The 15580-nt window shown below is 42.5% G+C and overlaps 1 protein-coding gene across 1 annotated transcript in view; it reads left to right on the top strand.

The window, feature by feature from the left end:
* TMTC4 (transmembrane O-mannosyltransferase targeting cadherins 4) overlaps positions 1 to 15580 on the top strand; it is a 56695-nt gene that overhangs the window by 29143 nt on the left and 11972 nt on the right. The window contains exons 8-12 of the mRNA XM_054974964.1: positions 3023 to 3184; positions 6342 to 6544; positions 8540 to 8711; positions 8792 to 8923; positions 15228 to 15307. Of these exons, the coding sequence (XP_054830939.1) occupies positions 3023 to 3184; positions 6342 to 6544; positions 8540 to 8711; positions 8792 to 8923; positions 15228 to 15307 (749 nt within the window). The remainder of the gene's footprint in view (positions 1 to 3022; positions 3185 to 6341; positions 6545 to 8539; positions 8712 to 8791; positions 8924 to 15227; positions 15308 to 15580) is intronic.

The raw sequence follows: 15580 nt of genomic DNA, 5'->3' as shown, positions 1-15580 counted from the left end.
CTGCATTCAGGTGGGATGGAATGTGCCTCTTGGCCGGAACATGGCCACTGACAGCCTCTGAGCCATCCTTTGGACTTCTCAGTGGCCCTCATATGAGTGATTTGTACTAAAACTAGTTCACCGCATCCTTCCAAATCTGCCTGCCCAATAGTGCACCATTAATATTTCTCTCTTCCCAGAAAAAATATGTGCAAATGAAACCGTTCTGGAAAGAATGCAACGAAAGTGTGTTGGGTGTCCTGCCTTTGAAATGGGAAGATAGATCAGGCCAGTTTTCAGACCTGACATCTAGATTTTTGGCCCACTTTTGTGTCTTTATAGTGCTGCCTCATGGCTGCCTAAACTTCTACAGCTCCCTTGTTTGCTGGCTTCCTTTCTTCCCATCACCAGTTGTTCCCTCAGGCTCCTGCCTTTCATGACGCTGTATTCTTCAGCTGCCATGCTAGCTTCCCTTCTTAACTCATTCCCTTAGATAGCTGTCCTGTTAACCCTCTATTGATTTATTCCTATGCTTGTTCTCATTAGTGCACTCACTTTCTGTCTGTGTGTCTTCTTTGCCCTTCGTTTTTCTGAGGTTGCCATTTTATTTCTTTAAGTCACCCTGTGTCTGGGCCTCCTGCCTTTGGGGAGTACTTCTTTCCACACCAAATCTCTTTCTGTCCATAAGCATGTTAGTTATATTAAGAGCAGGTTGGCTGTACTGGGGCCAAAGGGGATATCTAGGCTTGAAGCCCATGATAAATTTCTGTTGATGGAAGGGATTTCCTTCAGCAAAATAAGATTTTCTCACTCCCCCTGCCACAGCCCAAAAGTTGTCTTTGAAATGCTGCTCCTGGAGGAAAAGATATCCTCAAGAACAGCATGGGAAGTGGAGCTGGATGTCTGCAGCAAGAAGAGGGAATTCATAAAAATTTTTAAAAACTTTTCTGTTATTAGAACGTTTCTGGATGGATCCATCTCCATGTCTAAATATAAATCTTCAAAGAGCTAAATTAATTTTCAAAAATGTTCAAAATAGAGTAGAATGCCAGTTTTAGTTTCAAGTCTGACAAAAATTTGAAATGTGAGTGCTTTGACTTGTTGACTGTCTCTGTTATTGGGTGTATGTCAGTTAAAAAACGCAGATTACTGTCAGATCTCTTTGCCATTACACAACAGTTGTAAAATTTTACAGCATGTCCATTATCTCTTATAGCGTGATGGCTATCAAATACAGTAAAACACCAACTGTTAAATATAAAATGCTGCTGAAAAGATTGTAAAGCACTCATAACACTGTAACTTAAAGATGGTTAAAACTGTGAGATCAGTGATGTGTCCAAGTTGCTCAATAAAATACTCAGCTGTTTCAGGTTCTTTTTAGGTGGTGGTTTTGAGTTCCTGGCTATCATACACCTGACCAAAACGCCAATAGAATTATCCATCCTAAAGTGATTTCTGCTATTTTACCTTTTAGACCACTCCTAAGCATGGTTACTTGGAAGTAAATCACACTGGTTTCACCAGGACTTGAGTTTCAAATATGCATTCTATCAGGCACCATGAAGAGGAGGTCAGGCAGAAAGCGCATAACCCACAGATCATTTTGGTTGTAACCATAAAGATACAACAGGAGCATACTTCAAAATATTCTTGCTATGAGGCTGAATTCCATCCCTTCCTTGTACGGCAATGCAAGGAGAACCCATACTCTAAACACGGGCTGATTGACAACTAAGGCCACTGGGAGACATCAGTGTCTGGGGCCACTCTGCAAAACGTGGGCATGAGGTGGAGAGCCACTGCAAGCTGCTGCCCACCCCACATGAGGCTGATGCCCCACTGCAAGACAGTGGGCCCCACCTCATGGTAGCCTGTGCTGCCCCTCCCCCCCCCAAGATGGGCAGGTGTGAGGTGGGCTGGAGTCACAAAGAGCCTGCTCTTTCCCTCCCCTCTCTGCTCCAAGATTAATAGGTGCTTTGTGAGCAACATGCCACGTCTGATAGAGGACGTAGCAGTAATAGCTTAATGGGAGCTGTGACTTTTCTCAACATTTTGCTAATATGGTAAGAGGCACCTACCAATTTTTCCTGCCATTAAGAGTATGTAAACCCTCAGGGTCAGAAGAGAGAACCTGAAAGAGAGGTATCACAACTCTTGGTCTTCCTCTGTCTCAACCACCTCATTCCACCGTTTGCCTTTTGGGTTTCTGCCCTGCATTGTGTTTTATGAAGAACCAAAAGGGACTGAGAGTTTAAAACTTTTTATTTTTTTAACCCCTCAGATTTTGGATTTCTTTCCCCAGTAGAACCTGATCCCTTTTGCAAGCCAGAAAATCTGTGTGTGATGGACAGAGAAACAGAATTGCCTGAACTTATCTTCCCTACCTCTTATCTGTTGACCTGAAACATGGATAGGTTTTCTCTAGGCAGCCCATTCACACCCAAAGAACATGAGTAAAATAAATCCTTAATAGCTAGGCATAAATCCTAGAAAGTTCAGATAGCTGCAAAAAATCAGTAGACAGATAGCTTTAGGCAAAATACTAGAAAGAAGTATGAAAAAGCACCTCAACACTTCTAAGATTGGTTCCAAGACGGAGCATCCTGGCACAGCCTAACAGGTCCTGTCTATGATAACAAAGTCCAACACCAGTCCAGGCTTTGGGTAGATTTTTCCAGCAGTTTTACAGATTTTCCAGTACCTTTTTAACCCAATTAGAATTGAGGGGTGGAAGCTCAAAGTTTCCCTCCAAGCCTGCTCTTGATCAATCACTTCAAAAGTATGGATAACAGATTAAGGCACCCAGGGAGAGATTGAGGGGGAGGGGTGCAAATTGAAGCTGGGATTCAATTTCCTTTGATTAGCTCATAGAGTATTACATATCCTTCCTGGGATGTAAGTTTAGGATTTAATTGTCCCATCCCAGCAAATAAATCAGTGTTATTTATCCTTTCATAACCTGTGGTACCATGTTTCTCCTTTTCTCTTGCTTTCTGAGTGGGAAAAGTAATATCTGACATGCCTCCCCCTCCCTCCCTAGAGCCTGGTAGTGTTTCGAAATGGACTTCTCTTCAGGACAACTTTTCTGCTCTGTGGCGGAGCCACCATGCTGTATGTACGCTGGCGAATTATGGGCACGGGGCCACCTGCTTTTACTGAAGTGGATAACCCAGCTTCATTTGCAGATAGTCTGTTTGTGAGGGTAAGTTGTAAGCTTATGGCTTTTCTGAGTTAGACAAACTCGGCTGTTCAAAAGAAATGGAAACGGGTTGTAAAACAAATGCTTTTTATGCTGAAGAGCTCAATTGCTGACTGGGAGAGAAGAGTTTGCAAAGAATTTCAGCCAATTAGAGTAAACAATACTGAGATGGATGGGCCAGAGGTAAGACATAAGACAGCTTCACGTGTTCAATATAAGTTTACTTTAGAGCCCTCAAGGAATTACCCTTTTATTGGCTTCAGCTTTAAATCTTGTAATGATTACTCTGCATTTATTTATTTATTTATGTATTTATTTTTATGTATTTATGTATTTATTTATTTATTTATGTATTTATGTATTTATTTATTTATTTATGTATTTATTTTTTCGATTTATATACCGCCCATCCCCAGGGGCTCTGGGCGGTGAACAGTTAAAATTGATAAAAACAAGAACTAAAATCAATATACAAATAATAAAACAAATTAACAAAGTGCAGTGGTGGGGAGAACCCTCCCCCACCCCAAAGGTGGGAGGCCGACATGGCACCGCCCCCTTCAATCACCGAATGCCTGGCGGAACAGCTCTGTCTTACAGGCCCAGCGGAACGATAATATGTCCCGCTGGGCCCAGGTTTCCATTGACAGAGCGTTCCACCAGGCTGGGGCCAGGACTGAAAAGGCCCTGGCCCTGGTTGAAGCGAGGCGGGCTTCCTTAGGACCGGGGACCACAAGTAAATAATTATTCGCTGATCGAAGCGATCTCCGGGGAACGTACAGGGAGAGGCGGTCCCGAAGATATGCCGGTCCCAACCCGCTCAGGGCTTTAAAGGTAAGAACCAACACTTTGAACCTGATTCGGAATTCAACCGGAAGCCAGTGCAGCTGGCGCAGGACAGGTGTGATGTGTGACTGGTAAGGTATACCAGTCAGGACCCGTGCCGCCGCATTCTGGACCAGTTGTAGTTTCCGGATCAGGCCCAGGGGTAGCCCAGCGTAGAGTGAGTTACAGTAATCTAGCCTGGAGGTGACCGTTGCATGGATCACTGTAGCCAGGTCCTGGGGCGTCAGGTAGGGGGCAAGTTGCCTGATCTGACGAAGATGGAAAAATGCAGACTTGGCAACCGCCGTGACCTGGGCCTCCATCGATAGGGAGGCATCCAGGAGCACACCCAGACTCTTTACCACTGGCAAAGTTGCCAGTGGTGTCCCATCCAGGGCAGGGAGCTGGATCCCAACATCTGGCAGCCCCCGTCCCAGCTGCAGGACCTCTGTCTTCACTGGGTTCAATTTCAGCCTGCTCTGTTTCAAACATGCCGTCACAGCCTCCAGAGCTCTGGCCAGATTGTCTGTGGTCGTGTCTGGCCGGCCGTCCATCAACAGAAAAAGTTGGATGTCATCCGCGTATTGATGACAACCCAGCCCAAACCTCCGCACCAACTGGGTGAGGCGGCGCATATAGATGTTAAATAACATCGGGGAGAGTATCGCCCCTTGGGGAACCCCGCACACCAAAGGGTGACGGGGCGATATATCTCCGTCACCCTTTGGTGTGCATGAGGTGGAGTTACGGGGTCTATTCAGGAAATAAGAGGGATGTGTTATTGTTACGAGCCCCTTTTTCAGTTAGATTTTTCCTTTAACCCTCTTCTTACACCCACTGGGTAGATTGCTGCCACCAGGAATTATATTCCAAAATAAGTAATTTAAATTTCCCTTTTAATAACGTACCCAAGCGTCAGGCTTCTTCGTGTGACTATGTGGCCCTGAGGATAGGAATGGGATAAATAGGAATGACAGATACTCTGGGATTAAAAAAACTAATAATAATTTTTTATTTTTACAAGCGTATCAGTTTCACTCTAATACTTAAGCTTGATGGTTTCAAAGTTACTTCTCAGTTCTAAAGTATCCTCACATAGGCTTAGTCAAACAGATATACAAAAACTTTCCCTTTCAGGTGCACACACAGTTTGCCTGCTTCAGATATATCAATCACTCACTCAAATATACATAGACTTCCACTCTCAGGAAGTCTATGTATAGTTTGCCTGCTTTAAATAGAATGAATATTTACTCTCACAGACACACACAATTCAGGCTTCCACACAAGTTGCCTGTTTTGCCCAGACTGAATACTTTTCTCTCAGAAACACACAGTTCAGTCTTCACACAGAGTGCCTGACTGAACTAGCATGAGAATTCCCTCAGGCTTCCACACAGATTGTCTGCTGTGCCCAGACTGAATGTCGAGTGATTCCGCACATGTTGGATAATGCACTTCCAATCCTCTTTATAGATCATTTGGAACGGATTTTTTTGTGGGCGGAACAAAAAATCCACCTCAAACGATTGATAATGTGCATTGAAAGTGCATTATCCAACATGTGCGGAATCAGCTGTTCTTTCTCTGCTCAGTAACCAAAAACTTCAGTTCACTCTGCCCACTCTCAGTCATCTCACTCATTCATCCGTCTCTTTCACCCTCCACTCGTCATCTGTACCACACCAAGCATTTAAAGACACACACACACTTGAAAATCATCACAGTTATAGTCCACCTGGTGTGGCCTTGGGCTGCAATCCAGTGGGTTTTCCCAGTATTGTCAATAGAATGGCTTGTGCTCAGCATTCTTTGGCTTTTGCAGGCAGCAAAGGGAACTGGTGGTGTGTCCATTTCTCTTGGTCAAAACCTACATTGTGTCTGAGGCTCAAATGAAAAAAAAAATCCCTGACTGCTTCAGGTCAATATAGTGATTGATCCAAATGGCTCGTCGAAGATCCAGAACTTGCAGATCACTGAAGCTTTGATCGTTGGTGAATGTCATTCATGTTGATGTTGAAGAGTGTGGGAGGGACGCTCAAGAAGTTTAAGCCACGCAGACATTTGGATGTCATTCAAATTATGTGTAATAGGAACCAGCAATAGTAGTAGTGTGCGTGCTACAAGAGATAACATTAGCCTATATCCAGTAAGTCTGTAGAGAATTAGAGTTAGATATTTAATAAGTGTCCTTTTTATTAAAAGCTTAAACAAAGCTCTGTGGCTTGACAAAGAAGTTGTGAAATTTGGTTCTCTCCTCACCCCACCCCTTCCCTGCCTCAACATCCCTTCCGTTCAATATGAAGTAAATGTTTGTTTTTCTTTTGACTGACAGGCTATAAACTATAATTACTACTATTCCTTGAATGCTTGGTTGCTGCTGTGTCCCTGGTGGCTGTGTTTTGATTGGTCAATGGGCTGCGTGCCCCTTATTAAATCAGTCACTGACTGGAGAATAATTGCACTAGCAGTCCTTTGGTTCTGCCTAATTGCTCTGATATGCCAAGCCCTGTGCTCTGAAGACAGCCACAAGAGAAGGTAAGAGACATTGTTGAATTTCAAATTTCTCCCTGGGTTGCATGCATTATTTTCTTAAACCCAGCACTGTTCCATTTGTTCGGAGTTGGTGTTTTTTAACAAATCAGTGAAATCAATACTTTAGCAAATGCAGTACAGATAAATATTTATAACTATGACTTCACTCTCTTCCCAATTTGGTTCCATTTTTTACACTGGCTATAGGGAGACAAAACTTGTTAAAAAAAAGGGAGGTATGGGTGGCTGCTTTATCTTTTTGAATTGGCATTTTGAGATCCTTAACTCTATAGGGGGTAAAAAGTAATTTGTGGTCAGAATGAAGTGTAATTGATGTATGTTGTTTTCCTTCACCTCTTTTTTTCCCCCCAACAATGTTTCTTTTGTAAAAAATAATAAAAGAACTTAAGGAAGAACTTGTGGGGGGGAAATGTAGTGATTCTGGCTGTTGATTAAAAAAATAAAGTGCTTGTCCTAGAGTGATTACTCTTTATCAGGAGACAGATACAGAGAAAATAATGGATGGGAAAAAACTGTTATTTTTCAGAAATGAAAGTTGCTGTTAAGAATGTTGTGAGTAGTAAAAGTGTACCTTCTGAGAATACATGACAAATACATGACACCTTCTGGTGTCGTTGACTAGATTATATAATATTTAAATCAAAGAATTGCTTGTTCCTGTTTTTAAATGTGCAAATTTTTCAGATTGTAAAAGCAAAAAGCGCTTGGGGCATGTTGATTTCATTCCATTTTTTCCTCGTTTTAAATTTTTAATAGTGCGTTTTTAAGCTTTCAGGCATCTCATAAGCATTTTTTAGTAATCTCATAACAGTGTTTTAAGTAGGATTACCCCATATTGACAGTGGGGGGAAGACCAGAAGACTGTGCTCCTATAGGTCAGTGTGTCCCCCAGGAACAATGTGGCGGGGGGGGGGGGGGGTGAACACAAAGCAGGAGCCTGCAACCTAAGCTTTCCTAAGGGCACCTAGTGAGCTCACAGCCAAGGTATGATTTGAACTTCTGAGTTTGTAGGCCACATGATTAACCATTTCTCTACACTGGTTCCCATCTCCTTCTTAGGTGCTCTTCTCTTGATGCAACAGCAATTCCAAAGGAATGGAATTTCTGTTTGTGGAGCAGGGGATAGCTGTCATTCACTGCTTTCACACACGTTGGATAATGCTCTTTCAACGCACTTTATCAATCGTTTGAGGTGGATTTTTTGTTCCGCACACGAAAAAATCCGTTCCAAATGATCTGTAAAGAGGATTGGAAGTGCATTATCCAACATGTGCGGAATCACTCCGTGTGTGAAACAAAAAATCCACTTCCAAAGGATTGCTAAAGTGCATTATTCGATGTGTGTGGAAATATACATTGCTGATCCCCCCACCCCTCCTGTTTCAGAATCCCACTTTGGCCCCTTTTCTCTCCCCCAGTCTGTTTCTGAGAGTTTACTAATCGGCAGGCGCACAATTTCAGGGGGCACAGAAGGCCACAGTGGGAGGGGAGAGGTAGAGAAGTTGCTATCCTCTAGTGTGATTCCCCTCATGCAGCTGAACTGGGCTGGGAGGGCGGGAAATGCCTTTCATTAATGGAAAATTTAGCCTCGATCTAATCTATTTTTACCCCATTCTACTGGCAGAAGCATTTTGTGTCAGTAGAAAATGACCTTTTGATTCGACCCCAATTTTTTCCTTTCTTGCAGAAAAAAACAGGAAGAACATGTATGTTTAGGGCTCCACACATACACTTGAAGTTTATAGACTGAGACAGTTGTATTTAACCTGTGGTGATGGATGAGACTACCACATAACAAGCATAAGGACATGGCATACGCGCATATGCTCATTGGAATGGCATAGGCCCCCATCCAGCATTAACTTTTAGCAGCACTTGTACATTTGTAAAGGCTGTTTGATAATAAAATCCCAATTTATGAGATGAATCCTAGAGATTTTTGCAGCTAATCTTATAAATATATTTTCTGTTTTCTAGAATCCTTACTTTGGGATTGGGATTTCTCATGATCCCTTTTCTTCCGGCAAGCAACCTTTTCTTTCGAGTGGGATTTGTCATTGCAGAAAGAGTAACCTACCTCCCCAGCATTGGCTATTGCATGCTGGTAACATATGGATTCAGTCTGTTAAGCAAACAAGCTAATAGAAAGGTACTAACAAAATAATCTACATTATCGGACAGCCAAGGCTTTAAAAGGGTGGTCTTTAACATGTGTTTTCTTTCTCCAAGAAATTGCTTGTTGCTGCTCTGCTGGGCCTCTTGTTGATAAATGTATGGCGTTGTATTATCCGCAGTAATCAGTGGAGATCTGAGGAACAACTTTTTAGGAGCGCTTTGTCTGTGTGTCCGCTGAATGCCAAAGTAAGTATTTTTCTCTGACAATAATCTGCCATGGTTGTTGGGGGTTTTCCGGGCTGTATTGCCGTGGTCTTGGCATTGTAGTTCCTGACGTTTCGCCAGCAGCTGTGGCTGGCATCTTCAGAGGTGTAGCACCAAAAGACAGAGATCTCTCAGTGTCACAGTGTGGAAAAGATGTAGGTCATTTGTATCTACTCAGGAGGGGTGGGGTTGAGCTGAGTCATTCTGTAAGAGTTTCCCAGGGTGTGGAATGCTAATGGCGGGAGGCTTCACTGTGTCCTGAGGCGGTTCTTTTGCATATGGATTGGTGCTTGATGTGCTAATCTTCTCTGCAGGGCTATTGTCGGGTGTGGAGTGTTTTGTTGGCCTGGTGTTTTTCAGAACTGGAGCCCATGCTCTGTTCATTCTTAAGGTTTCTTCTTTCCTGTTGAAGTTTTGCTTATGCTTGTGAATTTCAATGGCTTCCCTGTGCAGTCTGACAAAGTAGTTGGAAGTGTTGTCCAGTATTTTGGTGTCCTGGAATAAGATACTGTGCCCTGTTTGAGTTAGGCTATGTTCAGCCACTGCTGATTTTTCAGGCTGTCCAAGTCTGCAGTGTCTTTCATGTTCTTTTATTCTTGTCTGGATGCTACGCTTTGTGGTCCCGATGTAAACTTGTCCACAGCTGCAGGGTATACGGTATACTCCTGCAGAGGTGAGGGGATCTCTGCTGTCTTTTGCTGATCGTAGCATCTGTTGTATTTTTCGGGTGGGTCTGAATACTGCTTGAAGGTTATGCTTTTTCATAAGCTTTCCCATCTGATCAGTAATTCCTTTGATATATGGCAAAAACACTTTTCCTGTGGGAGACTGTTTTTCTTTGGTTGTTTGATTCATCCTGGGTTTGATTGCTCTTCGGATTTCATTTCTGGAGTAGCCATTTGCCTGAAGTGCGTGGTTTAGATGAGTTTGGAGCCATGGGGAGGAAGAATTGATGGAGTTTTTGAATCATCTCAACAACATCCACCTGAACATACAATTCACAATGGAGAAAGAAAGTGAGGGAAAACTCTCATTCCTGGATACCTTGGTCATCCGCAAAGCAAACTTTCAGTTAGGTCACAAGGTCTACAGGAAACCAACTCACACTGATCGGTACTTACACAAAAACTCCAATCACCACCCCCGACAGAAAAGAGGCATAATGAAAACATTAGTGGATCGTGCAAGACGGATATGTGAGCCGCGCTTTCTCAATGAGGAAATTAATCATCTAAACCACGCACTTCAGGCAAATGGCTACTCCAGAAATGAAATCCGAAGAGCAATCAAACCCAGGATGAATCAAACAACCAAAGAAAAACAGTCTCCCACAGGAAAAGTGTTTTTGCCATATATCAAAGGAATTACTGATCAGATGGGAAAGCTTATGAAAAAGCATAACCTTCAAGCAGTATTCAGACCCACCCGAAAAATACAACAGATGCTACAATCAGCAAAAGACAGCAGAGATCCCCTCACCTCTGCAGGAGTATACCGTATACCCTGCAGCTGTGGACAAGTTTACATCGGGACCACAAAGCGTAGCATCCAGACAAGAATAAAAGAACATGAAAGACACTGCAGACTTGGACAGCCTGAAAAATCAGCAGTGGCTGAACATAGCCTAACTCAAACAGGGCACAGTATCTTATTCCAGGACACCAAAATACTGGACAACACTTCCAACTACTTTGTCAGACTGCACAGGGAAGCCATTGAAATTCACAAGCATAAGCAAAACTTCAACAGGAAAGAAGAAACCTTAAGAATGAACAGAGCATGGGCTCCAGTTCTGAAAAACACCAGGCCAACAAAACACTCCACACCCGACAATAGCCCTGCAGAGAAGATTAGCACATCAAGCACCAATCCATATGCAAAAGAACCGCCTCAGGACACAGTGAAGCCTCCCGCCATTAGCATTCCACACCCTGGGAAACTCTTACAGAATGACTCAGCTCAACCCCACCCCTCCTGAGTAGATACAAATGACCTACATCTTTTCCACACTGTGACACTGAGAGATCTCTGTCTTTTGGTGCTACACCTCTGAAGATGCCAGCCACAGCTGCTGGCGAAACGTCAGGAACTACAATGCCAAGACCACGGCAATACAGCCCGGAAAACCCCCAACAACCATCGTTCTCCGGCCGTGAAAGCCTTCGACAATACATCAATAATCTGCCACTTTACTTTTGCATCACATTAGTAACTAGCCTTTTAAAAAAACTTGTGATCGCTTTTTTAAAGAAAAGTATGATAGCTCCTTTTGTTAATCCCTTATCGGTCCAAATTCCATCCTTTTTAAGGAATGGACAATATAGTGCAGGCCGACCAGCTTACTCCACGGAAATTTGGTCCCTGTGTATTGAACAGTTGTAGTAAAGACTAAGTGCCAACTTAAGCAGAGTTAACACCTTTCCAAGACCACTGAAGTCAGTGGTCTGAGAAGTGCCAATCTTCTTAGGATTGCACTGTTAGTATCTTAAGGCTGGTGAGCCTGCATCTTCTTTGATGCTTTGCTCCCCGGTGAAATTGTTCTAATAATGCCCCATGACAAACAGAAGCACTCTGCCACCCCCTGCTTTGATTTTTGCTTTGGTCTTCTCTGGACAACAGCCTGTGTTCTGGGATGCTAGTTACACTTAGGATAGCATGTGATTGCTTCCCCTGGCCATGAAATACTTTGACAGGGAGGATAAGATTATGAGTTGGATCCAGCCAGATTTTTCACTCAGTTTCTCCTAATTCTCCTTCTTAGTACGGCCCCCGTTGCATACAGATCCCATAACCTACAACATAGCCTTCAGTAGATCTCCTATGGGACCCTGTAACCTCTTCACCAGCGGAAAAGCTGGTTGGATCCAACTCTGTAATTGTAATGGGTTTTAGTGAAAGCTGCTTTATACCATTTCCCGTGCATGCAGGATCTCAGCCTAAGAATGGCAATTCTCCATCAATTACATGGGTTATTTAGAGTCAGTGGGTCGATTGCAAGTGTAACTGTTAGCTATGCTGTATAAATTGCTTACCTTTTTAGTTTTTCCCATCTGTGTATCGAGTGGTTTTTGAACTGCTTGCTTGAGTAACATAAATATATTGCTATTTTAATTGTAGCCAACAAGCAGAATGACTAGCTTAATCAACTACCAACAGAACTACAACACTTTATTGCTAGGTTAGAAGAAGGGCGCCAAGCGAAATTTTACTGACCGGAGCAAATTTATGATGCAGACGCACCAATTAAAGCAGTCTCTTTATTGCGAAAAACGCCACAGACACGTTATCTGAATTTATAGCTCTGCTTTCAGGCGATATCATCAGGAACAGCAGTAATGAAATAGCACCATCAACAGGAGTGCCACTTCAGAAGTTCACATGCTTAAGTTCCTGGACAGAAATGAAACAATTACACATTGCAAACTATGACTTAGATCCAGGCAGCTTTTTTGCTCAATCCCACCAATCTTCCTCCATATAGTTACTGTCCCATACAGCTTTTTGACCGTGCTGGTCTCGTTATCCCTGAAATAGCTTATTTTCATGGTGGCACTGAATGAGATGAATGCAAATAAGAGGATCGCAAAGTATTTAAGGTCTTTAGCTTTTCTTGCATGCATAATGTTTCGCTGTAAAATCAGGTCAATTCCTGCTTTTATGTATTATTTAAAAGCAATCGCAGGATATAAAAACATTGACAAGAGTGTGTTGTATTCTTCTTGTTTAAGAGCTGAATTAGTTTTCAAACCTGCATGGCCAATCCTATCCTACTGTCATTACAATTACTTATAGAGGAAGATGGAAAAGCTGCATTATTCATTTTTTAGCCTGTTCTAGAACATGGCAAGCAGCAGGCAACTATATTTGCTTTGCAAAAATTTGCTTTGCAGAACCTGAATTGATGTGTTCTGTGAAATCCAAATGGAGTAGTACTAACAGTATTCTAAAAAGATCTTCTCAGAGCTGCAGTTCCCTCACAGAATTTCTTTTTGTAGGGTTCCTTATGGTGTAGGAGAGACATGACAATTTAACATGCTGTGGTTTTCTATTTTGTCATTGTTTGTAAAGACACAGGGAGGAACTAATCTTCATGTGAGAGACACCATGCCATTTTAAATTGGTTATGGGAAGCATTACACTCCCAAATGTAGATATTCAGCTTCTCTCTGACCCAGCTGCACACATCGGTTGGGCTCAGTGCTTTCCCTTCTGTTGAAGGAAGGGGTCTTTCTGCTGGAAAGAAGAAGGGAGCCTTCTTTCGATGGAAGTCTTGACGCTTTGCAAAAAGGAACCATTTGGATTCACACAGACTCGAATTCTTTCCTAGGCAGTCAGAATTAGACTGGTTGTAAGCCTTCAGAGCAGTTCCCAAAAGAAGTTGCTTCAGGAGCTGAAACCCAAGCTGGGTCTCTGTAGCAATATTTTTCTGATACTCACGCTCTTCATAGAAGTTGTAGGTACAGCTGTTGCTTCTGTGCTGTTGGTTGAAGTCTCCCCCACCCCCGCTTTTTTGTTTAATTCTGAACTCTTGTTAAATTGAATTGGCTATACGGGGTTTGGGTGGGAGGATAATTAAGTATCATTTCATAAGATGTTACTAGGTAATTCATTTTTAGCAAGAAAATGTGTCAGTAATGAAGATGGAACTATTTATCTTCTTTCTTATACACTCTTCAGCAATGGAAGGACATATTGGCTTGGCTCTCCTGGAGGATTTCCATGGATGGAGGGGGGGGGTTCATTTTTGCTGATTCTCTCCCTCCTCGTTCATCTCTGACCCCCATCACTGTCTAAGTACAGCATTTTGAGAGGTATTTGGGGTTGAAGTAGTGTAAAGGAAGGGAAGTTGTACTTCATGGACAGAAATCCTCTGTGGGATCCAAGCCATAAATATTTACTGGAAAGTAAAAGTGGGCAGATCTGGTTTTATCTGACCTGAAAATCTTTTGGCACACGAAGACAAATTAATTAGACCAACAAACTAGCAGACTTGGATAAAGCCTGAATGTACAGAATGGAGCTCTGAGGAGAAGAGGCAGTTTTCAGATCAATTTTGGACCTGTCATGGACTCTGTTAAGCTCCGCCTCACCAATTCTTCATGGCTAGAATCAGAATCCTTCAAAGATTTGGCAGAAGCCCTAGCAGTTAATAATTTCTCTGACACAAAATATTCCACAAATCTTTCTGTTGCACATTTAAAATCAAACAGCACGACTACATCAGGATAATATCATAGGGAATTTCTACTCTATAAAATTCAACTGTATTAAAATGTATTCTGTAATCTTCAGAAAGGCTGGAGATTTGCTGTTTTACTTGGGAACTTTGTTCTGTGATGATATTTTCCTTCACTCTATGGTCATTTTTTCCACCTATATATGCCCTGATTTTTAGCAGTCCTCATTCTTGGCAGCCCAGGTTGCTGCTGGAGCATGTCATGGCACTCTCTAGGCCTTAATGGAGTTCCTTTCAATAGCCCTTGCTACTGCCATTGCTGAAGAAAAGGGAAAATAGAAAAGGGTTGCATAGTGAGTTGCTGTGGCATAGTGGTTAAGTGGTTCGGCTGTGAATCAGCACTCTGCTGGTTCGAATCCCACTACTGCCATGAGCTCAGAAGATGGCCTTGGGTAAGCCACTCCTCTCAGCCCCAGCTCCCCAGCTGCATTGTGGGGATAATAACACTAACTTGTTCACCGCTCTGAGTGAGGCATTAATCTGTCTAGAAGAGCACAGTTGTTGTTTGTTGTTATTATGTGTTGAGCAAAGGAGTCTGCACTCAACATGGGTGGCATGTACGTGTTAAAAAATGTAAAGTACATATTTTGGTTCCCTCTTTTTTGCCAGTGCTGGATTCGCTGAACATAATCCATGGGTTGGATCCAGCCAGATTTTGTTTTGTGCACTCTCATCCGTTTCTCCTCTTTACCACAGTCCGAGTCGGATGTGGTTTTTCTCCACGCAGGTCCTGTGATTCCCCAGCATAGTCCTTCCACGTGGTCACGGGGGACTTCTCCCTGTTTCACCAGTGGAAATGCTGGTTGGATTCATCCTCATGTTATTCCAAGATGGCGATAATCACTATGGTCATCTGTATATAATAATATAAAATACAAAAGAAAGTTGTTTTGTGCAAGTTGTTTTACATATTTTTTACATAAAGAAAAGAATTGCTTTATTACAGTGAGCAATCTTTAAGCAATAAGGAGGGATAGAAATATTTTAATAAATATACAGTGATGTGAGAAACTACGATCAATTGTAACACGGCCCTGCATTTACTTTCAGGTTCATTATAATGTTGGCAAAAACTTGGCTGATAAAGGCAACCAAAGCGCTGCAATCAATTATTACAGGGAGGCTGTGAGGTATGAACCACTTTGTTTTTTTAAAAAATGAGCAGGAAGAAGATGCAGGAGGGCACAATATCCTGCGAGCAATTTGGTTTGGAGTAATGCTGACTTTTCTTACAGATTCAGGTAAAAACTCAGCTGTAAAAACTCAGCACCAACAATACAGAACACTACAAAGTACAATACCAGGCCAGCTTTTTCTCATGTTTGATCTTCTTGCTGTAATTGAAAAGTATAATACATCCAAAAAAAGTTGATCTAAGATTCTGAGACTTGTAAAACAATAGT

Source organism: Eublepharis macularius, chromosome 3 (genome assembly GCF_028583425.1).
Source record: "Eublepharis macularius isolate TG4126 chromosome 3, MPM_Emac_v1.0, whole genome shotgun sequence".
Taxonomy (NCBI): Eukaryota; Metazoa; Chordata; class Lepidosauria; order Squamata; family Eublepharidae; genus Eublepharis; species Eublepharis macularius.
This window is presented reverse-complemented; position numbering and strand designations above follow the sequence as displayed.